The 27,257-nt window shown below is 38.0% G+C and overlaps 1 protein-coding gene across 1 annotated transcript in view; it reads right to left on the bottom strand.

Annotated features, from left to right (window-relative positions):
* Nucleotides 1-27,257, bottom strand: part of SLC6A11 (solute carrier family 6 member 11) — a 122,171-nt gene that overhangs the window by 77,840 nt on the left and 17,074 nt on the right. The window contains exon 5 of the mRNA XM_007430553.1: nt 10,437-10,569. Coding sequence (XP_007430615.1) covers nt 10,437-10,569 — 133 coding nt within the window. The remainder of the gene's footprint in view (nt 1-10,436; nt 10,570-27,257) is intronic.

Raw genomic sequence — 27,257 nt, 5'->3', positions numbered from 1 at the left:
CTTTAAGTATAATAAATAATAAGTCCCCTCTCACCTCTATGGGTGGTTTGTGTTTTCCTCAGTCTCGGGTCCTTTACCAGAGGCCTGGGAGTTTGAGGGTTCTGCACAGTATCTTAATTGGTCTTAGCACTGCACTCTTCTGGATCTTGTTGTTCCTGGGATCTGTTGGAGCCATTCTCCCAGCCTAGGAGTCACAGCCCCGAGTGCTCCTATCACCACTGGGACCACTTTGGCCTTTACTTTCCACATCCTCTCTAGTTCCTCCTTTAGGCCCTGGTACTTCTCCAGCTTCTCATGCTCCTTCTTCCTGATGTTGCTGTCACTTGGCACTGCTAAATCTGTCACCACCGCTGTCTTCTGGTCCTTGTCTACTACCACAATGTCTAGTTGATTGGCCAGTACCTGCCTCTGCACAGTCTGCACCTTGGGTCCTGTCTAGTATGGTAGATCCCTGTTTCTATGGATCTGGTGCTTAGTGCCTGTTCTTGTGCTGCTATGATCAGTGCCTCAGTGCTGTCTTTTAGTCCAGCCTTTTCCAGCCACTGGTAGGATTTCCCAATGTTGGCCACCTCAGCTATCTGTCGACGGTACATCCCATGCAGGGTCTTGTCTTGCCATGGCACTTCCTGTGCTTGAACTTCCTCCCATGTCTGCTGCCACCTCAGGCATTCTCTCAGCAGCTCATCTTTGGGTGCCATCTTACAGATATACTCCCTGATGCTCTGGGTTTCATCCAGAACAGTGGCTTTGACACTCACAAGACCCTGCCCACCCTCTTTCTGGCTGGTGTACAGTCTCTGGGTGTTGGACTTGGGGTGGAAACCTCCATACATTGTGAGGAGCTTCTGGGTCTTCACATCAGCAGCCTCCATGTCCTCCTTTGGCCAGCTCACTATACCAGCACTGGCAGGTGTATATGTTGATGGCATGGATCTTGTTCTTTCCACTGAGCTGGCTCTTCAGGACCTGTCTTATTCTTTGGTGGTACTTGGATGTTGCTATCTTCCTTGCCTCCTCCTCATGGTTCCCATGTGACTGTGGGATACCAAGGTACTTGTAGCTGGTCTGTATGTCTGCTATGTGGCCTGCTGGTAGTTCCACCTTAAGTCTTAACTACCTTCCCTCTCTTTACTACCATCCAGCTACACATCTCCAGTCTGACTGACATCCCAATGTCCTCACTGTAGATCTGTGTTAGTTGGATCAGTGAGTTGATGTCTGATTCACTATTCACATACAGCTTGATGTCATCCATGTAGAGGAGGTGGCTGATGGGAGTTCCACTCTTGAACTTGTACCCATATCCAGTCCTTGTGATTATCTGGCTGAGGGGGTTCAAGCCTATGCAGAACAGTAGCAGGAACAGTGCATCACCTTGTGCAGCACTTAATGGCTACTTGTGCAAGCTGTCTTGAGTTGACTTCCAGTGTTGTCTTCCACAATCCCACTGAGTTCTTGAGGAAGGTCCTTAGTGTCCTGTTGACTTTGTATAGCGCCAGGCATTCACAGATCCATGTGTGTGGCATTGAGTCATAGGCTTTCCTGTAGTCAATCCAGACTGCCCTCACATTGGTCTCTATAGACCTTGTTTCTAGGGAGACTGCTCTATCTATGAGCAACTGGTGTTTTGAGCTTCTGGTATTGTTCCCAATGCCCTTCTAAACTGTGCCCATATACTGGCCTATATGGTCCTTTAGCTTGGTGGCTATGATGCCTGATAGGACTTTTCATGTTGTGGGGAGGCAGTTTATTGGCTGGTAGTTGGCTCGTGCTGTTCTCTTGTGGGGTTCTTTCATAATCAACACTGTCTTTCCTTGTGTTAGCTAGTCTGGGTGGGAACCAGCTGCTAGCAGCTGGTTCATCTGTGCTGCTAGGCATTCATGCACTGCAGTTAGTTTTTTTAGACAGTAGGTATGGATCATGTCCAGGCCAGCTCTTCATGTTCTTGACCCGCTGTTGGATGTCTGCTACTGTGCTGGTGACTGGTTCCCGTTCTGGGAGATTGCTGTGGTCTGCTTTCAGCTCCTGCAGCCTCTTTGCACTGGTTTTACAGTATGTGTCTTCTCTTTCTCCCATATGTTCTTCCAGTACTGTTCAGTTTCTGCTCTTGGTGGCTCTGCTGTTACTGTGTTATTGCAATGCAGTTGGGAGTACATCTTTGATGGTTCTTTGGAGAACAGGGCATTTATCTTCTTGGCCTCTGCTTCTCTAGTGTATCTCCTTAGTCTGGCAGCCAGTGCTGTGAGCCTTTGTTTAGCAGTCTCTAGGGATTCAGATGGAGTCAGGCCCTTGTATTTTTTTCAGTAGCCGAGTCTTATCCTTAATCTCCACACCTTTCTGTAGTTCCACCAGCTAACTTCTCTCTGAGTTGCTTTGATCTTAGCTTCCAACCTCATTTTCCAAGGGTAGTATGTACCGCTGTTCTTCTTGATTGTGTAGCCAATTTCCAGGATTCCAGTGGTTGTAGCGTATAACAATTCATTGGTTTGAGTTATGGTGGTAGTAGGGATTGTCTGGAAGGCTCTATTGGCATCTTCTAGCATACTATCTGAGGGTACTTCTCCAATGAACCTTGGTAATTGGTCTCAAGGGTTGACTGTAGCTAATTTATCTATGATCTTATGCCTCATATCAGCTGCTGTGCTCTGAAATGGAGGGGGTGGCAGTGACGTTCCAGCTTCAGGTGTTGGCTGCACATCCAGTTGTTCTTTTGGGTCTTCTTGAGTCTGGGATGTAGTTTGTAGTTGGTCCATCTCAAGTTGTAAGAGCAGCTTCTCTTCACTATGTTGAAGCGTTGGGTAACTAGCTGTTTCTCAGTTAGTGGGATGTAGGTCTTCTGTCCATCCATCGTTTCCTCATACGTTTCATACATCCCCTCTCATTAGATCTACTGTTGAAGTAGCATTCCATCAATTCCAGGTTCTCTTGCTTTGTCCATGTATGGTTTGTTCCAGTAGCCCACTTATTGTCAGATTGTCCTGGTTCCCCAACATCTGGTGTAGACCTTGTTAATCCAGGTGATGTCCGAGCTGGCATGACTCTCTTAGTTCATGTCATTCTCATATTTGAGGTAGGCAGGTGAAGCATTGGGGGTGTTTGCCCAAGGACCCCTACTGGTAAGGTAGGTACCAGCTGATATTTGAACCCCAGTCTCCTGTGTCAAAGGGTGGTGCTCTAACCACTATGCTATCCAGCTGCTCCTACACACACCCCCCCCACTAATATGAATCAATTTGAAACCTGTTGAAATACCAAGGCTTTCTCAAAAACGTATTGGGAATTGTGGTTATATGATATTACTGGTGTCCCTAAAGAAAAAAATGCCTATAATTTAGACAAAATCTTTTTTAAAACAGATGATGTCCTCATTCAGTGCTGAAGTGATCTCAGGACATGTTTTTCTGCTCTACTTCTGAAGTACACTTTTTGACTGTGTTGGTTAACAGCAGCTAGGTTCTAGGATACAAAGACAATAGGCTCCAACTAGTACAAAAGCTAAAGAGGTGTTATGGAATAAAAGTTAAAAGCGTTACTGAGGAAAAATAAAGTATACCAGACTATAACTCTTCAGCTTGTCAGGAACCCCTTAACCAACAGTGGATGGACCCCATGTTGGTGGCTGGCTACTGTATAGCACCTTCTGGGTCTTCAGATCTAACCTGAGATTCAATGTATCTGGGAGCTTTTGCCACCTTCATATACATTTTCAAGGGACAGGGAGTATGAACTTGGGGATACATTTTATCAATAGTCACAACTCTAAAGACATTTTCACGTAAGGCATCACTCCTAGAATGCTGCTGCACATTCTCTCCTCTGCAGGTGTCACAGAGTTCATGTTGTTCACTGTATCTTAATTGTTACAATATAGACAAAACAAACAAACAACTCTCAGAGCAAGAGTGGTTACATATGAAATGCACAGCTTGTTTAAATAACCTTTCTAAGCATCAGTATAGAGAAATGCATTTTACATGTGCAAAGAGAGAAAAAGTGGACCACACCACTGTACCTTCTCATCATTTCTTCCAATAATATGGTGATACTACATCCATATGTCAGCTTGACCAATCTTATCCACTTGGGATAGCATGCTTCAATTTGTTGCAGGCTAACCACGACAGTCCATTGGCTACTTTGTAGAGGAAAAGAAGACCCCTTCAACTGATCCAGTGCCTACCATGCACTCTAATAGCATTTGCGCTTCCCTTTACCATCCATGCTGAAATAGCTCAATGGCTATAGTTTTGTCTAGTATATAGAAGATTTCCACTCACCTCCCCAGGTAAGTAGTAAAATAGTAAAATGTTATACTCCTGGACTTATTTAAGAAAAACAAATACTAGGGTGGGGTGGGAGTGGGAGTAGGGGTGGGGGGAATATCTTGCTCAGGAAAAGAAAAGAGCAGCAATTTTAAAAAATTCTGCTGGGTTTCAGACTAGCAACCTTCTAAATGCTAAGCAAAGATTATGTGTGTATGCATAAGTACACATGCCTGTGCACTCACGCGCACACACACACACACAAATTATATATGTCCCAGAAGGCCTGCCCAAAAGATTGGCAATTGCTTTCCTGGAAGAGAAAGATGGGAGGTCACAGAAGCAGGGGAATAGACTGCATATTTTTTAACTTGTTGCCAAGCGTTTCAGTCTGGACATGATTTAAGCTGGCATGAACACAGGATAGAAGCAAATTAAATATGAGTATATGCCTAAAGTAGTAAATGATGAGTGAAATTTTACCACCCTGAAATTGTCTCCTGAATTTGATTTAATGATCATGGCTTATTGAAAGTCGCTGAAATTATCATCTTGTTGTAAAATGTGTGCTCCAGAACTCGAGTCAGCCTAGGTTATGTATCATGAAAGTATTCATTTCCCAATATAAACATAAAATGCTGCTTCAGTTTTTAAAGCTTTATTTGAGGAAAGAAAAGTAAAGAAAAGAAAAGATTGCAGTGAAATTAATTAGGAATCTAATATCGGGGCAGAATGTGAAAGCATGGTTTGGTTTAATTCCTGTTTGTTGAATAAGCCAAATGACATCATTCACACATACTGCTAAGCTATACATTGGGCTTGATAACAAACTATGGTCAATATTATCCATTATACTAAGCCAAAGGCAAACAGAGGTGATGTATGTAACAGGCACACAGGTGTGAAATATGCAATTATGGCTTATTCAACAAATCATAGTTAAAACAAATCATGGATTCATATAATGTGTAAACCCTGCCAATGGATAAAGGAGTAGCCAAGTAGAGTTGTGAACACCAGATTAGAATTTTGCATATGTGATTAATCAAACTACAGCATTAACTGCTAGTGCTTTTCCTAGGGATTTGCCCGGTGGGTAGTCTCTGGCCATACTTCTGTGAGCAGGCTTCAGAAAGAATAGGTAAGGCAAGGGCCAAGCAGGAAGATTAAGAACTTCCTTGTTTTAACAGTAAAACAGAAGCAAACAAAGTATTATTATTTTTCTTCTTCCTAAAACCGCAATGAAATTAAACTGCAGCTCCTTGAAGATACATATTTATTTTAAAAAAAAAACAAAACCAAAACATGTGACCCATTTTAGCTTTTTAGCTACAGCTTGTCACATCCATGCTCATGACCTCAAATCTAATTCCTTTACAGCAATCTAATTCCTCTATTCATAGGGTCCCCGAACCTATGGATCTGAAGTCCACTATATCTGTAGAACACCAGGGTAGACAGCTTTTGTATAAAAAGAACAACAGTCACAAAAATTATTGGTGGCAAGCTGCCTTTTAGAACTGCTTCTGTTAAACTGTTCACTGCATGTCCATTTAGGATTCTTTAAATGTAAACTAAATCTCAAAGAAGCTGCATTAAAATCAAGAGCTGTCGATTATTAATATCATAGCAACAGTTTCTTTATAAAAATGTAAAATATGAAGGTAAATCATTCTAACTGTAAAATTAAAACATGAATATTTTATAGGAATACATTTTCTTCTGCTTGTTCATGCTAGTTATCTAGTTAAGGCCTTTTAGCAATTATAGGTTAAAGCAGTGTTTTTCAAACTAGGCAACTTTAAGATGTGTGGATTTCATCTCCCAGAATTTCCCAGCCCTCTACAAGGGCTCACTTGGAAACAGTGAGGATTCATCTCTGACTGCTTAAAAAACAAAAAAACAGGAGCATGATAACCCTTCATAGAGTGTTCAGATGGAGCTCAGATTTTGACAAACCCTTCCTTTTCACTTGTATGTTATTCTTATGTATGGATATAAAAATTAATTCTATTTTAGAATTCAGTTAGTAAAAACATGCCTTCTGCGTTAAAGCTCCAACTCTATAGAACCCGAAATTTAACCCTCATTAATTCTTCCTAATGTACCATTTTCCTTTGATCAGTACTCCATCAGTGGGGGAAGGAGTACATTTACCTTGAAGAGCATCTGGAAGCTTCAACTGGTGCAAAATGTAGCAGCACAGGCAGTTACGTGCACCCCTAGAATGGCACATGTCACACCTCTGCTCCGCGAGCTGCATTGCTTGCCGGTTTGCTTTCGGGTGCAATTCAAGGTGCTGGTTTTGACCTTTAAAGCCCTACATGGCATGGGGCTGGGTTATCTAAGGGACCCCTCATCCCCAGTTACATCTACCCATCCCATCAAATCCCACCTACTAAAGAGTTTCATCTGACAGGATCCAGCAAGCCAGCCTTTTCTCCCATGGCACCTGGCCTCTGAACATCATTCCCCCCTTAGGTGAGATTAGCTCCGACCCTATTTCCTATTTCATTTAGGAAATTCCTCAAAACATGGTTCTTCCAACAGGCTTGGGGATTCCAGGGAAATAGGGAGCCTGTGAGATGGTTACACTGTGTGTGGGATGCTGGTCCATTCTCCTACAGTCTTATTTATATTTGTGTTTAAATTGTTTAAACTGTTGCTTTATATTTGTTTTATTGTATGCCACCCAGAGTCACATCTGTGAAATGGGTACCTATATAAATTTGATGATTTAAATAAATAACTATATAAATTTAAAGCTGCCTTTCATTCATTTGCTATGAACCTCATTTCTGAACATGCAGTGAAACTGGAAACTGATGGGAAAAGCTACAGATACATTTTTTTAAACTAGGATTACCAGTACAGACTGCAAAGATCTGGATGGCCACTGAATGGGACCTAAGAGTTCAGAAAGATCTAACCCTTTGCTGCCATTTACTGTCAGTCTAGATTTTTGCAGCCCAGATGTGATAATTCTAAACAGGAGTTTAGAGTACTCATATATTCTTCATGATGCCTGGGTGACACTATCTAGAAAATGACCTTAGGAAAAAAAAGATGTATCTTTTTCACTGTGTTCTAAGTTTTGCAACTGAGATGCAAGACCAGGGAGATAAAGGGTGAGGGGGGGGAGAGGTTTTGAGAACATATTTCTTCAGCAGGGGTTAAAGCTTATTGGCTAAACACACATTTTTCATGACAAGGTTCCTGTTTCAAGCCTTAAAAAATCCTTGAAAGGTGCTGTCATTTAGCACACACAATAATGATTCAGTTAGAGTCATTATTAGACTATTAATCAGAAATGGCAGACTGAGCTCCATATGTTAGCTCATAGCTGCCCTTAATACAGACAGAGAGATAAGGTAGGTAGGTAAAAAGATAAGATGTTCACTCTATAATAGAAAGATCTTTCAATTTCACTTTCTTTATTTTTCAAACTGAAAGAGAAAATGGAAGAAAGTGATGGAAACTAGGCCATTGTGGGCAGGACAAAGACCGCATTCACACAATGCATTTGTTTACTGAATTAACTCATGTTCTGAGTTCACACATTGGATGGAAGCATAATGTACCCAAATGGGGTGGTATGTACAAAATGCTAAGCTACACACACCCAAAGAATTAAAACTTTATTTCACACATCATGCAAATGCAGCTACTAGGACTTCTTAACCATGCTGTGCAAACAGCTAGAAGATGAAAACAGAAATGTGACATTTCTTGCTACACGTTATTTAAGTGTATGATGGTTCCCAACCACAGGGGGTTTGCTGAAATTATGTAAAATTATTCTGGTTTGCTTCCACTTCCCTTGCTTTTCAACCAAAAGTATCTTTTTATGAAACCATACTGTATATGCAAGGCAGTTCATTGCACTTAATCCAAAGGAAGTTGGTAATGCTCTACACTGGTGTTTTTTAAAGTGTGGTCCTAGGACCCCTGGGGATCCCCCAAGACAACCTCAGAGGTCCGTGGAACCAAAATTATTTGTCAAATATTGAACGCATTTGCAAAAATATAAAACAATATCACTCTTCTCATTATTATTTTTTATTTGTTAAAAAGATATAGGGTTTTTTCATGAAAAATATTTTATTTATGTAAATATCTAATAGGTTTAATATTGTTATCTTTACATGATTCAATAAATAAATATTCTACAAATGCATCCATTTTAATTTTTAATTATTTATTTTATACAGTAAATATTGATAAATATAACCCATACAAACAAAAGCTCTTTTGGGGTCCTCCATAATTTTTAATTTCCTTGGGAGGAAAGCTATGGCAAACCTAGATAGCATATTAAAAAGCAGAGACATCACCTTGCCAACAAAGATCCGCATAGTCAAAGCTATGGTTTTTCCAGTAGTAATGTATGGCTGTGCGAGCTGGACCATAAAGAAGGCTGAGTGCCAAAGAATTGATGCCCTTGAACTGTGGTGCTGGAGAAGACTCTTAAGAGTCCCCTGGACTGCTAGGAGGTCAAACCAGTCAGTCTTAAAGGAAATCAACCCTGATTACTCATTGGAAGGATTGATACTGAAGCTTAAGCTCAGATACTATGGTCACTTAATGCAAAGAGAGGACTCTTTGGAAAAGACCCTGATGCTGGGAAAGATTGAAGGCAAAAGGAGAAGGGGACAGCAGAGGATGAGATGGTTAGATAGCATCACTGAAGCAATGAGCATGAAACTGAGCAAACTCAGGGAGGCAGTGAAGGACAGGAAGGCCTGGCGCGATATGGTTCATGGGGTCACAAAGAGTCGGACACGACTTAACGACTGAACAACAACAACAACAAATAATTTTTAAAAGTGGGAAGGTGTCCTGAGAGAAGAAAGTTTAAGAAACACTGCTCTACACCATAACTACAATTAAAACACTGTTCCTTGTTTTATTTCTCTCAAGTATAAACTGAAGAAAAATTTCTCCACTAGTTAGCTTAATTTCTCATATACATATACACATACAATCGTAAGATATATAAATTTCCTTTGCTTTAAGAACTCAGGACAGAATACATAGCATTTTCCAAACCATAGTGATTGGCCTGTCACCTGGGGAGCTTCACTGGCTTTAAGCTTCATTGATTTAAACCTGAGTTTTCCCAATCCTAATCCAACACCTTAACCCCAACACTACAAACTCAGAATTATTGCAGTGGGATTTTCTGGCTATACTGTCATTTCTTATGCTATATATTCTAAAAGGCAAAATGTATGTAGTCAAACGCACTGCAAATTACTGCAACTCATTGTGATATGCCACATGGCTCCAAATGGCACTGATTACAGTTTGCCTCTTATCTGCTTTTCATCTGTAGGGAATAATTTGTTTGGTAAAGCAACAGGCAAAATACTAGCAGATATCATCTTGATTAAAGCTAGGCCTTGTGCAAAACATTTTATTGCATCTTAAATCTTTAAATTACATCCATCCCACTGGAAATTAACTGTATAATCCTAATCTAAACTTCATTCTTAGTTTATATTACAGTATGCCAGAGTGAGCAACTAAAGAAACTATGGAAGCTCCTTTCATGATTTACATACTATGATTTACAAAGCAGGACACCTGGCTTGTGTCTCCCCAAAAAGCCAGGAATGAGATGCCAAGAACAAGCCATACTTAGCTTTTCCTAGGAGGACAAGCCAGAATTTGTGGATCACACATCATCATAACAATAAAAAAAAAATCACAAGAGACATTTTTATCCTTGTTTAGCTGATACCACTGAGAGGACAGAAAAATATAGCTGGAAGGGATCAGTTAAGCCATGTGAATTAGCATATACCTCATTCATAGTAAATTAGACTTTTTCACATCTTGGATTACCATGTTGTGCAAAAACAACTTTTACAATCTCGTCCTTTTTGTTGGAATGTTTAAAGAAGAACAAACATTGTTGAAAATACCTATTTTAAAATTGATTAGTTTCTTGTTAATAAATTCCTCCATGGAAGTGCCACACTTTACATCTGTTGAAGGAGCTCAAACCGATCACCAGTGTTTAATTTTAGAGAAGAAAGCTTATGGGGAAAAGTCATGAACAGTTCCCAGCACTTATAAGTAGAGGAAAGAGACTACAGGAGATTAAAGACATAGGTATTGTTTACATAACTATATTATGTAACATAAATTTTAGCACATAATGCCTGTTACCTTGCCAGTTGACTTTGTTCCTTTCCAAATGCAAAAGTAACAGATAGTCCAGGCAGCCAGAAGGCATAGTGCCAGTTCCCAGCGGAGATTCCCAATGTGTTCAATACCATCTGATATGGCCAACACTCTTCGTCTACAAAAGATATAAATAAACATCAGTGCTAAAACTTTAATGCTGAAGCTACCGATTGCTAGAAATCTGCCAATCTGTTAAGTATAACTGAAAACTGTTGTTGTTGTTATTGTTATTTCTTAGCGTTGCAAGGCAGTCTCTAAAGATTGCATACAATTTTAAATATTCAGAGTAGGCACAAGGAAAGATTCAAATTAATTTATAACACATATTCTGCAAACTTCATTTACAAACTAGATGTCCACATAAATAACAAAGCAAAATAAAAGTCTTGGACATCAAGAATAGCCAGTTCTGCTGCAGAAGTCCCAGGCTGTATATCTGCTGAATACAACTTCCAATCTAAGAATTCAGAGTTTAAAATTTGGTAAAAAATTATCAAGGACAAAATTTTCCCATCATAAATGACATGAGCATTGCAACTGAATAAACCTGAGGAATTACTTTTCTTGGGAAGTAGGAAACTGAGGGAGTTGGGGTGGGGGGCGTGGAGAAGATGCAGACTACTAGAACAATGGCTGAGAAATAAAAGACAGAATATTCACATATGCCTCTTTACTGCCTCATCACTAAATAAGCCTAAGAATTCCACACTCTGCTCATGTGAATTTCTCTTAAATTTTCTTTGAACATGTTGGGTAGACTTCGCAATTATGATTCATTCAACAAGCCTTGTGTAATATATCATGGCTTTAATATGAACCAAACATATAGTGTTAATCACAAAGGTTATAATGAAATTATGCTGAAGAATGGTAGACTCAATTTTGGATACAATCCTGTAAACTTCTGCCTGTTAAAGATAGGAAAATAGCACTTTCCATTACAATTAACCGATACGGAACAATGTGCCATAGGATCTGTGCACCGAGAATATATGGAAGAAGAAAAAAGTGTTTACTTATAGGATGTAAAAGCCATTTTCCTATCGGGCACAACACAGCTTCAGTAAATCCCTTATCTCAGTGGCCTTCAGAGATTGGTTGTCTAAAGCAGTGCAGCAACCTAATCAAATCTGCTTTTGAATATCCACAGACACCAGCTTGTTTCTTTAAATCTGCATTTCCCCCTGCTGTATTCGTTCTAGCAAGTGAAATGAAATCTTCACACTTCTTAGAATTAATTCAATAATATTTACTAATTATATCAAAATGAGTATAATTGTGAATGCTGAAAGGAAAAATAAGCAATACAAAGTTCCTTGGAATAAAATTTAGGTCACTGGACACAACTTATATTTAAGAAATACTCAGTTAAGGAAATCATAGAAGAAGTAGATGTTAACCTATTCCTGCTGCAATTAAGTTGTTTGCAGCCAAAGCTCGAGCAAAACTGTTATATGGGGCCCAATCAGGACCATACAACAACATGATTACCTTGGAAAGAGTTCAAACAAAATTTCTAAGAAACATCTTCCAGGTACCCAGCTGTGTTCCAAATCCAGTACTCCGATGGGAAGCAGGAGTCAGTACACTTGAAACCAATCTATGGATTAATATCCTTACCCACTGGCTAAAATTACACCATAACCCCAGTGGACTGACCCATCTAATACTGGGTCTAATATATGGCAGATAACTCTGAGACGACCTGGAAAACAGCTATCCAAAAGAAACTGAGTCTCTATGGGTTTTCCAGCGATGCCATTTTGACTTTAGAGTTTGACCGAGCCAGGTCACTACTAAGGCAAAGGATACAGATAGATAGATACAGAAGGCCAAGCAGAAACTGCTGTTTTTACCCACAATATAATTGCAAATAACCAAATTCTAGTGAGCAAACCAGTCTCATACCTGTATCATATTACAGTCCCAAAATTCAGGAGAGCTTTATCCTTAGCTCGATTTAACGCTCTCCCTGCAGCTGTTTTAGAAGGAAAATACAGGAAAATCCCTTATGATATTCGATACTGCCCCTGTGGTACAGGTGCCATTGAAACCACAGTCCATGTTCTTTTGTATTGTCAATATTATAGGGACATTCACTTTCAGCTGATTGCCCCTCTTTTATTTAAATTCCCTGGGCATTCTGATAATTTTTACTTGCATTATTTGTTAAATAATCAAGACAGATCTATTTCTTTAAAAGTTGCAAAATTTTGCTACATAATGTGTAAGCTTCACCCACAAATGTTTGCTAGTAGTTATTGATGAAAGGGGTAATATTGTTGTCTGTTTTATTGTATCTATTTTTATTGGTCAATGACCGAAATAAATATGATGATGATATATGTTAACTCCAAAATGTGTAAGTGTATTTCATGTGCTACCATACACTTTTGCCTAGGGTATGATGTCTTCTCCCAGGCGGGTTTGACTTACTAGGAGTATAAGAAACTATGGGCTTTGGTTCTGCTGCCATGCAAAATAAACCATGAAAGGAACCATTCCACTGGAAGAGGAAGTCAAACAGAATCAATCAACTCTGACTTTCTTAGCATCTCCAGAATGTTAAAAAATTGAAAATCTTGTATCAGTCCAAACAATTAAGAGAGAGGTAGTCATCCATTTGGTGTTCTGATTGACTGCCTAAAATGGAGATTAATCCCTCCATATGCCATTATTGTTTTTTTGTAATCAACAATTTAAATTGGGCCTGTAAACAGATTGGCAATATAAAATTACACTGGTTAAGGTTTGGGTTGTATTTAATAATTTGGTTGCCCTGTTTTGAACTAACTGAAGTTTCTGGGTAATTTTCCCCCATGTATAATAGGAGCTTATCAACATGAATTCAAGCCTCTCAAAGGAAGAGCGCAACTGGTTTATAAGAAAAATCTGATCAAAGATGCTTTGAACCCTGAGCCTATCAAACTTGGATTCTGATACCAATATCTGTTACTATTTATGATTATCTTGCATATTGTTAGTGTAAGTTACCTTTGGTATGTGTTATTATTTTCAAGTCATTACATTAAAACACTGAATAATTTGGATCAGTCTATATTCTAAGTAGAATGATTGGACTTGTCCTCACTATCCAAAGTAGTAGTTACCTCCAAATTGATCTATTACTATACATACTACCTGGAGTTTCCTGTGAAGCTCATTTAGAAACTCCAGTTGAATGGCACGGGATCAGTCTATCTGAGGACCATCTTCACTAAAATCAATACAGAAAGTCCTGCTTGAACTCCTACTATTAAGTAATATAATATCTGTTATTAATCAAGAACATTCTCAACATTAGCTTTAATATGGTGAACCACAATACTGATATGCATTTAGTCCCATCTGTGCAGGAGTTTAGGAGAACACTGAAAATATTTTTGTGTTCATTTTATTACACATGTTGTTCAAAGCAACCTTAAAAGATAAGTATTCTTGCTAATCTGGCTGCTAACTGATGTTCCATGATTATTAGTTTGTGAGGATGTAATCCTGAAAAGCAATTTAAACATATAGAGCCAGTTTGGTGTAGTAGTTAAGGCACTGGCTAAAAACTGAGAGACCAGGAGTTCTAGTCCTGCCTTAGGCACAAAGCCAGCTGGGTGACCTTGGGACAGTCACTCTCTCTCAGCCCTAGGGAGCAGGCAATGGCAAACTACTTCTGAAAAACCTTGCCAAGAAAATTGCAGGGACTAGTCCAGGCAGTTGCCAGGAGACAGCAATGAAGGCACATACACCTTAAACAGATTTAAGTATGGAAAAAAATTCATAACATATTCTAGTGAACAAGTTAATCTTTATGAGGCAGCCTTCTGAAAACTGTGTTCTCCAAATGAGCTAGGACTACAATACATTTGGAAGGCATAAACTAGAGAGAGCTGTTAGGGGGAAACTAAGATTATTTTAAATCATCTGCTTGAAAACATTTATTTGAAATCATTATAGATTAGTCTTTTAGAAATGCAAAGGTATGTCTGCCTCATTTCTCAGAAGCGTGTTCATTTTGGGCAATGTAACTCCAGCATTGCATTTCCCATGGACTTTCACCAAGTTGAATTTTCCTGGGAAACAGATTTTTTTACAAGGCTTTCTAGCATGTAGGGCTGTTGCGCACTCCTGAATAGCAAGAGATTTAATCACTGCCAGCATTTCATAAAAAGGAATGTACCAGAGTACTTACTGTATTGTTTTATATTTTGGGGAAGCAAAAGAATGAATTCATTTATTTGGGAAAGACCTGTTGTGTCAGTTAACCATTTTATATCTGTGTGCATGGTGGCTTGGCTTTATAAAGAATCAGCGGACGAAGTCTTTAGAAGGTAGTTCTTTACCTATAGGGTTTCATCAAACATCCTTGGAATTATTCTCTCTAAATAATGTAAAAGGAATATAGAAACCCCTTTTAAAAATCCCAGAGTGTATCATCTTCACTGGACATGGAGAAAAAACAGTTTTCCTCATCTTTCTTGCCACAGCATTCTGACAGCATTTAAACATGTTTAGACATGTTTGTCTTACCGTATCTCTATGGTAACCATGTGACATTTTTTTCAGCATTTCTTCATATAATTTTGTTCAAAGCATTTGGTTTTCCTTGTAACTCTGTTCTGATTTCTTTCAATGGCTTCGTTTGAACATTTCATCCCTCTAGCATCATCTGGTTATTTCCTGATTATCTACACAGGTCCCTAAAATGCACTCTTAGCTGGCTCAATTTTTGCCCAGCCTCAATACTTTGGTTAAGGCCAACAAAAACTGTTTGTAGCAAAAAGAGAAGGCAGCACTCTTAAGCACTAGAAAAAGGCAAGCAGGATGTCTTTCTAGCTTGGAAAGGACCCCAGTCTGGTAGAAAAATGGAAGCATTACAGAATAAAACAATATTATAATGACCCAAGATGACAGAAGTCATACAGCTTCCACGTAAGCTGTATTACCAAAGGATGAAAACATTTATCTCTCCAATTGCATCACTGACCTTGGTAAAAGGATAACAGATTTCGAAGCTTTTTGGTACATAAAGGAAGAAGCAAGGAAATCCTCTCAACTTTTTTTGCAATTTCTGTTCAAGCACACAGGTGAACTTAATGGTGAACTTCATTAATAACTGTTTTCATAATTATAGTTTCATTCTACAGTGATGCTTAAAAGTTTGTGAACCCTTCCTTTTGAACTTTCAATATTTCTGCATAAATATGACCTAAAAGTAATCTGGAACACTGGGAAATGAAGCTGATGAAGAGATGCCTGGAGTTCCATTGGAGAAAGAGAAAGAGTGGATCCTACCGACCACAGGTAAGGTATATCTCAATCCCTGGCCATCCAGGCAATGCAGTCAAAGACCTGACCTAGTGCCTGGAGGTTGTGTGGGTCTGGATGGAAAGAACAGACTCAGGCTCAATCCTTACAAGACTGAGTGGTTATGTCTATTCCCACCACCACCACCCCAGATCTGGAGGTACTCCATTGCTGACTTTCAGTGGGTTCCACTTCTCCATTTAAGACTTGTGCACAATCTGGAGGTCCTCTTGGAGTCTCAGCTCCTGTTCAAAAAGCAGGTGAAAGCTATGGCCAAGAAGTCTTTTGCACAGGTACACTTAATGTACCAATTGCACTCTTTCCTGGATCAGAAGGCCCTTCAGATAATCACTCATACCCCAGTCACCTCACAATTGGATTACTGGAATTCACTCTACTTGGGGCTGCCCTTGAAGACCATCCAAAACTACAGCTGGTTCAGAATGTTGGTGGCACAGGCAGTGATCAGGGTGCTGCATTATGCATGTCTCATCCCACTGCTTTACAAGCTGCACTGATTATCAGTTGGCTTCCAGGTGCAGTTTAAGGGCCTGGCTATCACCTTTTTGAAGCATAGAGCCTGGTTCTCTGAGCGACTGCCTATCTCCAGTCATCTCTGCCTGTCTGGTATGATCCAGCAGAGAAGGCGCACTCCAAGTCCCATCAATTAAAGAGTAATATATTGTGGGACCCAAGAAGCATGCCTACTCTGTTGCAGTGGAATAAGTCTTGTAGCATGTTGCAGTTTTTTCTTTTTCTGTTTATAGCTGAATTCTGTGTATGCTTCATAAAAGTAAATCATTTCTTGAAACTTCCTGCTTCTCCCTGACTTTCTTTGTTTTTCATCTTTCTCTCAGCAAACTAATGTATTAAAGTCCTCATAGACGGTTAACTGATTAAGATCTCTCTTCAGCCTTCAGCCTGTTAATTCTAACTATGGAATACCAAGGGATTAACTGGACTTCTGGGAGAAATATGGCAAACTGAAGACACCTCCACAAAAGTGGAGCTGACAATCATGGCAAAGACCAAGGAACCAGTGAGTAGACCAGTTCCTTGGAACCTCTCTGGATAAGGAGATGATGGGAGATCATCCATGGCTGCTTCTTGCAAAAAGACTGCAGGACAGTCGTTTTCTGTGGGTTTGAGCGAAAAGAGACGACAGGATTAGCCATCTTGCTCATAACTGTGACAGAGACTTTTCAAGGACACTAAGTTCACAAACCTCGCTTTCTAATCTCTTTCAGAAACTGCCTATTAATCATCTTAAAACTATTAGAGACATTCAGAATGACAAGTTTGAAAAGTCTTCATCGTGTGAGTTATATCTTCAACCCTGAACAAGAGAAAAAATTAATTATAAGCTTAAGAACTTAAAGAATTTGAAATAAACAGCAAAAATTTAAAGATTTTGATCTAAGAAAATTATAATCAGATTAAGGGTCCAGATAATTTTGGAATACTTTTACTATAACATTTTGAAATTAACTATAAAAAGAAATAGCTTCTCATGGGAAACAGACTGATTTTGGCTATCCTGGCTACTGCAAGTTATAACAAAGATAAGTTATGTTATGATTTTAGAAACTGGACACTAGAGGGGACTAAAGTTTCTAAGCAAAAGGAAAAAAAGGTACAAGCCTGTTCTTAATGTCAATTAATACTGGGGCTTACAAAGTGACACAAAACATTATAATGTCAGAAACATTATAGGAGATCTTTGAAGAATGGAGCCAGAAATTAGTAACTACAATATCAACACTGTCAGTAATGATGTCTGCTTCTGTGGATAGACGTCCAAAAGATGTTAATGAAGGAATGACAGTTGTGGAACAAAATTTATCTGACAAGACAGAGAAAGTACCAAAAGTGGAACTACAAATGATGGGCCAAGAGAATGATTTGGAAAAGGACGCTTTACTGGATACAGTATACAAAAGAAACTGGCTCAAGTTTTAAAAATTAAAAGGTAAATACAAATGATAAACCAAGAGAATGACCTGGAAAATGTTTCCTTATTGGAACTACAAAATAGGCTTTTTAAAGCCTTGAAGAAATATTCCAAACTTGTATACATTTCACACTCAGCTGAGATATATTCAACTAAGCAATCAGGCTCTGCAACAGTGTATTCTCTTCTCCACAGTTCACCTGTTACCCACCATAATTTTGGGGAGGGGAAAGACTTTCATATTTTCCCAGGACCTTCCATTTCCACTGCTGAAAATAGCTAAGGGCCAAAGGGTGGAATGGACCCCAGAAAAAGAGGCTGATGAGCTAAAGATCCAGAATTAACTAGAACTGATTTATCAATCAGATGGGTCCCAACGTAATGCCCATGGACACAAATATTCTAAAGACACTTTCCTTAGTGCCCACCAAGTTCAATGCCCTACTTTTTAAAAGATTCTTTTAATTTGAAAAAAAGAAATAAGAAGCATAATCTATTTTCAGGAATGTGGCTGGAGCTTGTACAGTGGGGCAAAAAACTATTTAGTCAGCCACCGATTGTGCAAGTTCTCCCACTTAAAAAGATGAGAGAGGCCTGTAATTTTCATCATAGGTATACCTCAACTATGAGAGACAAAATGGGGGAAAAAATCCAGAAAATCACATTGTCTGATTTTTAAAGAATTTGACTTCGGTGTTGACTCTTAGCAATCACATAGACAGATTTTCTTAATGATGATCTGTCCCTAACCTGGTCCTTCAGGTCTTCCAGTGGTGTACCCATCACTATCATAACTGAGTCTAACCACTTGGCTGTTGGTCATCCTTTTCTAATCTTTCTTTCCACCTTTCCCAGCATTAGATAATTTGAGCCTTGTCATTTGTGCCTCAAGTGAGAACTCTGGGTTAATTTGTTCAATGATCCATCAGTTTGTCATCTTGACTGTCCATGGTATTCTCAGGCATCTTCTTCAACACCAGAACTCAAAAGTGTTAGTATTCTTTCTATTCTTCAAAGTCCATCTTTCACTTCCATAGAGTGTCATATTGTGGCTTTCACTATTCTGATCTTTGTAGTATAGACACGTCATGGCATTTGAATACCTCTTCTAAGTCCTTCATGGCTGCTCTACCAAGGGCTAGTCTGCAGCATATTTTTGACTACTTGTTCCTAGTGATAGTTGATCCTAAAAGGCAAAAGCTATCTACCACTTTGATATCTTCATTGTCTATTATAAATACTCTTCTGAAACATACAATTAAAATCCTATGCACAACTGATGGCATCTTTTCTTGAATCTCCTCAGAGACTATTCACACATTTCAAACCAAAGAAAAACAGGATAGTGATATCCAAGTCATGGCTACAAACATTTCAAAAATTTGCCATTCCTTTTAATATCAAAATATCCTAAAAGTGAATGCTATACCTAATGAGCATAGTACATTTTCTAGCTGGGCAGAGAATCTATACCTACAGCAGAAGAAAATAATTCAGTATATCAAATCCTAATTTTAACTTGGTATTAGTATTCCAGACACTTTCAAATTCAAATTGCAAGAAAAACAGCCCCTTTTCGAACACAAACAGTGAATACTTCCTCAACCACACAAGCAATCTTTGCCCTTTACTTCAGATCCACACTACCAGAGGTTGCCTTATTCCTTTCACTGTGGCAAAGAAGCCCATCTAGCCTTGGATTACTAAAGTGGTGACAAATATTAAAGCCTAGGCCAAACCCTTATGACAATGGTATCTTATTAAACCCTTACTATTAATATATTATTATTAATAACCATTAATGTGCACCAGGAAATATGTAAGTGAAAGGCACTGTCTAAGCAAAGAAAACGGATTTATACATATCATTTTATTCAAACTGCATGAATTCCATCTTGGGAAGCCACTTAATCACATGAGAAGAATGTTCCTTGCACAGCTTCCTTTTGGGCATGTTAAAAAGAATGCTATGATTTAAAAAATGCCTAGAGCTGTAATATATCCCTTAGTGAAGGTATCTATGGCTTCCCTGTCAATAATTAGGATATTCAAAAGTAAGGTGCTCTTAAGTTAAGATCATTATGCTTTCTACATCCTGCTGAGGCAAACATATACAGTAGTTTTAGATTGTTCATATAAAAACTCAAGAATTCACTTTGTTTCACTAGTAATGTAAAATTATAATTAAATATGTATATATTTAATATACTTTAAGATATATTAAAGATACTTTAAGATACTTTAAGATACTTTGGTCACCTAATGCGAAGAGAGATCTCTTTGGAGAAGACCCTGATGCTGGGAAAGATCGAAGGCAAAAGGAGAAGAGGACGGCAGAGGATGAGATGGTTAGATAGCATCACTGAAGCAATGAGCATGAAACTGAGCAAACTCAGGGAGGCAGTGAAGGACAGGAAGGCCTGGCGCAATATGGTTCATGGGGTCACGAAGAGTCGGACACGACTTAACGACTAAACAACAACAACAACAATCTTCTAAGATAATTGATGGTAACTAAAAAATATATTGTTTCTTGTGATTTATTCTTGTACCATCTACCATTTTTAAACAATTTTAATGTTTTTTGTAGTTCTGTAAACTACCATGACTATCCAATCATAAGTCAATAAATAAAATTTACAGATACACCATGTTTACAGCACAATTTTATACAATTCCCAAACATGGCACAGGAGAAAAAAAAAATCCTGGCATGAATTTCTGAACATAATTGGTATTTGTTTTCTGGTTCTATATTGTTAAAAAGTGTTGTTCAATTTCATTTTACACAAATGGAAAGATGCAGATGTACTTGAACTTACCAGTAAATCTTTATGTACTAAGTTGCTTTTTTCCTTCTTGAAAATTTATCATACCAGGAATTTGAATTTTAACAAACAACTAGAATTAGCGATGCACTAGCCAAGCTAGAGCAACTTTCAGAATTCTAGCAAACAAAAAGGTATTCAGCTGACACAACAAGAAGCTGAAATGTTGAACAGCTTTCAAAAATAAAAAGATACACAATCATAAATGTCAGTTCAGAATATAGATCTAGGACCAACCAAAATTAAAAGAATACACTAGGTGGTATTATCCTAACCAACATTTGTATTTACTTATCTCAAAACATTTGTGTAATACCATTATACAAGAAGTCAGAAATCAAACACAACAAGCACACTAGCAGGAGTAGAGTTTTAATTTATAAAATTACAGCTCCAGGCACCCCTTTGACCTACTGGCTCCAAGAAAAATGCAGATAACTCAGAAGAGTAATGTTGGGACTGTCACATAACAAATCCAGCTAAAGCAAAGTATAAACATATTTCTCCTGAGTTGAAACCTACATATACAACATTCAAAGTATAATAATATTAATCAAAAAAAGAAAAAAAAGAAATGTCAATCCAGCACTTCCCTCACAAGAAACTTGCATGATTTTCAAAGTAGCTTGATACCCAACAAAGAGCAGGAACACAGAAAGTTTGGTATCTTGAGTTACCACTTACCAGAGTTTGAGTCAACAAATGAATGGTCAGAGCAATTATTGACATACATAGTTTTCACAGAAGGAACTCTTGGTTTATTTTTTACACTGTATATTTTTTAAAAAAAATAACTCCAGGAGGGAACAAATTGCTACCCCATTAAAAAGAATCTAGGATTCTAGGAAGGATCTAACTACTTCTGCCTGCTAGGAAAAAATAAATAGAAAAAGGGCAGGAGTTATAATCAAATTGTATATTAAATAAGGACTGTTTCTTTACAATGCCTAAATAGATTATTTTGAATATCTACATTTCTGAAAGTTTATCTGTCCAACAAATGTAAATATAGTTCCTTACTGTTATACATATTACAGGAGGAAAGGCAGTGAAAGAGAGACATGGATTATGTTATCCCTGTTGTTACATCCAGGGCTTTATGGAGTCACTGGGAAAGAATGCTTCATCCAAGACTTTGTGAAAGTGAAACATCCTTTCAACATGATTCACACATGTCTGTCTAACACCACAGATATTTTTCTGGCTGTGGCTGTTCTCTCTATTGTATCAGGAAAATGAGAAAACTCTGAAACATTAGCTGTCATAAAAGGTAATTGACACTGCTCTCTGAAACTGATGCTGTTCTCTGTGCAACTTACAGTTAATTGAAATATAAATACAGGGACAGCATTGGCATTTGTTTTGTTTTTTACAGAGAATTAAATTGTAGAATCACAGAACGTAGGGGCTGGAAGGGATCTTGAAGATTCTCTAGTTCAACCCCCTGTCCATTGTAGGAATCCGCCATAAAGCATCCCTGACAGATGGCCATTCAGCCTCTGTTTAAACATCCTCAGCAAAGCCAATTCGCAGCTAACAGGCTGTCTGTTCTGCTGTTGAATACCTGCTTCCATCAGGGCACTTTTTCTGATGTCCAAGTGATATCTACTTACTGTGATTTAAACCCTTTGTTTTTGTTCCGTCTTCTGAGACAACTCTGAACATGACAACCCTTCAGATACTTGAATACAGCTATTACGTTTCCCTCTGCTCCCATCTACTTCTTTCCAAGGTAAACATGCCAATGCTTCCAACATTTCTTTTTCCTCCTTCCAGGCACCTTATCATGTTAGTTACTCTTCTGTAGATATGCTCCAGTTTATCAATGTCTCTTCTAAAATGTGGTGTCCAGAAATTGATGCAATATTTATATTTTAGGTAAAGTCTGACCAGAGTAGAGGAACCATGCTTTGCTTCATCTTGATGCTATATTTTGATTTTTCCTACCCATTTGTAGGATTATTTATTTGTCCCTGTTGAAATTCATTTTATTGATTTCTGCCTGTAGTTCCAGCTTATCAAGATCCTCCTGAATCCATCATCATCATCATCATCATCATCATCATCATCATCATCATTTTATAATAATTTTTATTAAAGTTTAAAAATACAAAGCTAAAATACTAATACAAACTAAGGAAAATATAAAAAAGAAAAAGAAAAAGTGCAGAGAGAAAAAAAGGGAAGGGGAAAATACAAAGAAAAAAGAATACACACACACACACACACACACACACACACACAGAAATGACTTCCCTCTTCATCAAGACAAGTACAATTTCAGTAACTTATCACCCTCTCTAAGATTTCAACCAAAGATCTCTTCATTCCATATCTCATCTTTTATCTATTAACAAATAATAAAACCTCATCAATCTTAATCAGCAAAAATCTATTAAGAATTACCAGAAATAACAATGTATATATTTTAACCTTAAACAAATAAATCAATTCCATATTACTTTACACAGTAACTTATCATTTTTTCTAAAAATACAAAAAAACCCTCTTCTACCCATCTTATTTCATATCTATAAACAAATCTTTAAAGCCTCATCATTCAAGCTTAATCAAGAAAAATTCCATTAAGAGCTTCCAGAAACAACAACATATGGAAAATCTTGATCTTTAATCCCTTCAAATACTGTCCCACAAGTTAATTTCTTATTTTTTTCTTCATCTCCTCTCAGAAACTTTTTTGCAAGTTTAACACTTTCCAATTTTAACACCATAGCTTATCACTTTCTCTAAAAATAAACAAAAAAACCCTCTTCTTCCCATATTTTATATATAAACAAATCTTTAAAGCCTCATCATTCAATCCTGATCAAGAAAAACCCATTAAAAGCTACTAGAAAAAAACATCATGTACTGTATATTTTAACTCTGATTGAATAAGTCAACTTTATATTCCCCCCCCTTTTTTTATTTTTAACAAATCTTGATGTTTATTTCTTTTAAGTAATATCCCAAACCCCTTCATGGATCACTGCCTTGTGAGAGCTGGACCATAAAGAAGGCTGAGCGCCGAAGAATTGATGCCTTTGAACTGTGGTGCTGGAGAAGACTCTTAAGAGTCCCCTGGACTGCTAGGAGGTCAAACCAGTCAATCTGAAAGGAAATCAACCCTGATTGCTCATTGGAAGGATTGATAATGAAGCTCAAGCTCAGATACTTTGGTCACCTAATGCGAAGAGAGGACTCTTTGGAAAAGACCCTGATGCTGGGAAAGATTGAAGGCAAAAGGAGAAGAGGACAACAGAGGATGAGATGGTTAGATAGCATCACTGAAGCAATAAGCATGAAACTGAGCAAACTCAGGGAGGCAGTGAAGGACAGGAAGGCCTGGCGCAATATGGTTCATGGGGTCACGAAGAGTCGGACATGACTTAACGACTGAACAACAACAACAACAATGTCCCAAAAGCTGATTTCCTTTCATTTTCTCTTTATCTTTTCACAGGTACTTCTTCATAAGTATAACACATCTCTTTTGTAAGTCCAAGATAAGAAAGTTGTCCACGTCACTCTTCTGAGTTGAAATCCACACATCCAAGTCACTCTTTTGATTTATCATTTGTGTGTCCCTTTTAGCTATTAAAACATCACCCGGTTTCATTTGTAAGTTCTGTATAATATCTTTGTCCATATAAGTCTTGTAGCCTGTCATTTTTAAATCCATATCCAAAACAACCTGATTCTCAGTGATACCCTCTTCTATCTCCTCTTTTAAAGATTGTCCTGAATCCTGATACTGCCCTCTAAAATGTCTGCTATCCCCATTAGCTTTGTGTGTTCTGCATATCTGACAATATTTTTCCCAACTTCATAAAATCATTCATAAATTCAGTGTACAGTATAAAATCATTGATGAATCCAGTGAATAGCACGGACCTCTAACAGATCCTGTGGAATGCAGTCACTGTTTTATACTCATTATGTACAGAATGGAACACAATCCAGCCCACATTTTGCCATCTCCTCTACTGGAATCTCATGAAAATACATGCAATATATTCCAACTGACAGCTCAGCTTTGGTTTATTAATGTGGTTAAGATGTCGGAACCTGAAAGACTCAAGTTCAACCTCACTCATAGAAGCTCACTGGCTCAGTCTCTCTCTCTCAGCCCAACCCACCTCACAGTGTTATTTTTGTAGAAAGAGGACACCCTAACTATGCCACCTTGAAGGAATGTCAAGATATAAATCTAACAGACCAAGAAAGGAAGCTTTATTTTTAAAAGATATAAAATAATCTTTGAATCAAGTTTAATTCTTGGTTACTTACAAAGATGTTCAGGCAATTTTCTGTATGTGATATGGAAAAAGTTTTCTGTTGCCTTCTTTCAGGATGCCTGTAGCCCTGAACTTCCCAAGTGAGTTTCCCATCAAGTCCTAACCAGGGCCTATCCTGCTTAACTTTCTAGATCCATCAAGATCAGCTAGGCTGTTCTACCTGCTGGTGTTATAGCTGATATTACTTTGTCCTTGCCTTGAGCCCTGATGTCAAACTTGTCTCTCCATTAATTCTTTTACACAAAGTGTGTTCCATTTGTCCTATGTAGAATCCAGAGGGGCATTGTTGGCAAATGATGGCATATATCACACTAAAGGATAGTATGTGAAGGGGCCTCTAGTGTTGCGTGTGTTCTTGTTGGGGCTTGTGATGGTGCTGTTGGCATAAATGTGGGGGCAAAGTAAACAGCTGGGTTTATTGCAAGGTCTGGTTTCCATGTTAGCATCATTCTCCTGTCACTTCTTGTTGCTTTCAAGGCATAAGAGGCAAAGAACAAAAATCACAGAAGTGTGACAGAGGACACAGACAGAGGAAGTGTGCAGGAAGCAGAACCTCTTCATAACAACTCTACAAGAGAACTGAAGCCAGATCTGTCAGCAAAAAGAAGCTGAGCTCAAGCTAACAAAAAAGACCTCTTTTGTAATGAATCTGCACCAAATAGATTCTGACATAAGGATAACTTCAAGCACCAGTCGAAGGACAACAACAGCTTTAGGCTGGTATTTGAAACTTACTTCAACATTGGGGGTCGGAGGACAAGTACAGGACATACTACTCTATACTACTCTAATAGAGGATAGTGCTTGCTTATTTATTAGTTTGTTTGCTTGTTTGTTTGTTTGACTTATCCCCGCCCATCTCCCCCCAATTTTGTTGCCTATCTCCCACAGCTGCAGCAACCTCTACCTAAAACACCTCAATAGTAATTCTGGCCTTGAACCAGTCTGCGAGTCCTTGCTAGGCAGAGTTAGAATAATAGATTAGTTGGTCAAATTTGTTAGAAGTGAAGTAGCTGGGAGGAGCGATGTTCAAAGCAGCTATCATTTTTACAGACACATTGAACAAAGCTTAGTTTTTAAATATATGTCCTACTAAATAATTTAGTTTAATATATAAATTAGCTTTGAATAGACATCATTATATTTGGTTCCAATTAAAAATAATCAAGATACAGCATTATATTAAAATATATTATACAGTATATTATATCTACTTCATTGTACAAAAATTGTTGGAAACAATGGATAGGAAATAAATCAAGTATATTATATGGTGGATACCATGATGGAATCATAATTAAAACTTCACAAGATATAATTAGTGATTCCAACTTGATTCACTTTCTTTAGGGTGAGTCCATATTCATTTATCCTATTCAAAATGGTGGACAATGTTTTCTTATGATTCTTCTGTTATTTACTAAGCATCTTCAACCATGAAAATTGTGGCTCATTTTCTCTCTCTAAAAAGTCCTGTCATCTTTCTTTGAAAAAAAAGGGGGGGGCATATATATTTTTTTAATCACAAATTAAAAACAAATGCTCCCTAAGGTATGAAGCCAGTTTAGTACTCTAGTTGACTAAAAAAAATGATAAAAACTATTCAATTCAATTACTTTGATTCAATTACTTTGATTTCTGTCATTTTGGGAGAAGATTCTGTTGTATTATAAGTACAATTTCAAAAGCAGGGCAATCCCTTATATCAGAATCTCCTCTAGATCAAAAGCACTATGCATCTCATGCTACTATCTTGGAAGGGAGACCCATATGCATTCCATATATAGACACCAGCTTAAACAGAAACAGAATTGGTTTTTGCCATTCCAACCATGAAACTGGCTGAAAGTTCATTCTTTAATGAATTTAGTAAATCTCTGCACCATCCAAAACAATATAAAGAACTTCCATTAACTTCTGAGAACATAGAGATAAAGGAAGGAAGGAAGGAAGGAAGGAAGGAAGGAAGGAAGGAAGGAAGGAAGGAAGGAGGAAGGAAGGGATTACATATCCTCTTAGCACTTCTCTCCATTTTCATTCTGTCTACAGGTAGTCCATGCTATGTGACCACAATAGGAACTGGAATTTAGGTTGCTAAGCGACTTGGTGGTTAAGCAAATTGTCATGTGACTGGAGCTGATTTTATGACCTTTTTTACTATGGTTATTAAGCAAATCACCATGGTCATTAAGTGAATCACATGGTCGTTAAGCGAATATAGCTTCCCCAATGGACTTTTTTGCCGGAATTCACTTAATGACCACGTGATTTGCTTAATGATTTGATTCACTTAATGACCACAGTATTTTGCTTAATGACCATCATAAAAAAAGTCACAAATCATGATCACATGACCATAGGGAGTGGTGCAACAGTTTGCGATGGTTGTAAGTGTGAGTACAGGTCGTAAAACACTTTTTCCAAGGCC

Source organism: Python bivittatus, unplaced genomic scaffold (assembly GCF_059951505.1).
Source record: "Python bivittatus isolate LINGU-HERP-01145 unplaced genomic scaffold, Pbiv_v1 ctg000080_np1212, whole genome shotgun sequence".
NCBI lineage: Eukaryota > Metazoa > Chordata > Lepidosauria > Squamata > Pythonidae > Python > Python bivittatus.
The sequence above is the reverse complement of the archived record's forward strand: the minus strand, read 5'-3'. Positions and strand labels throughout refer to the sequence as shown.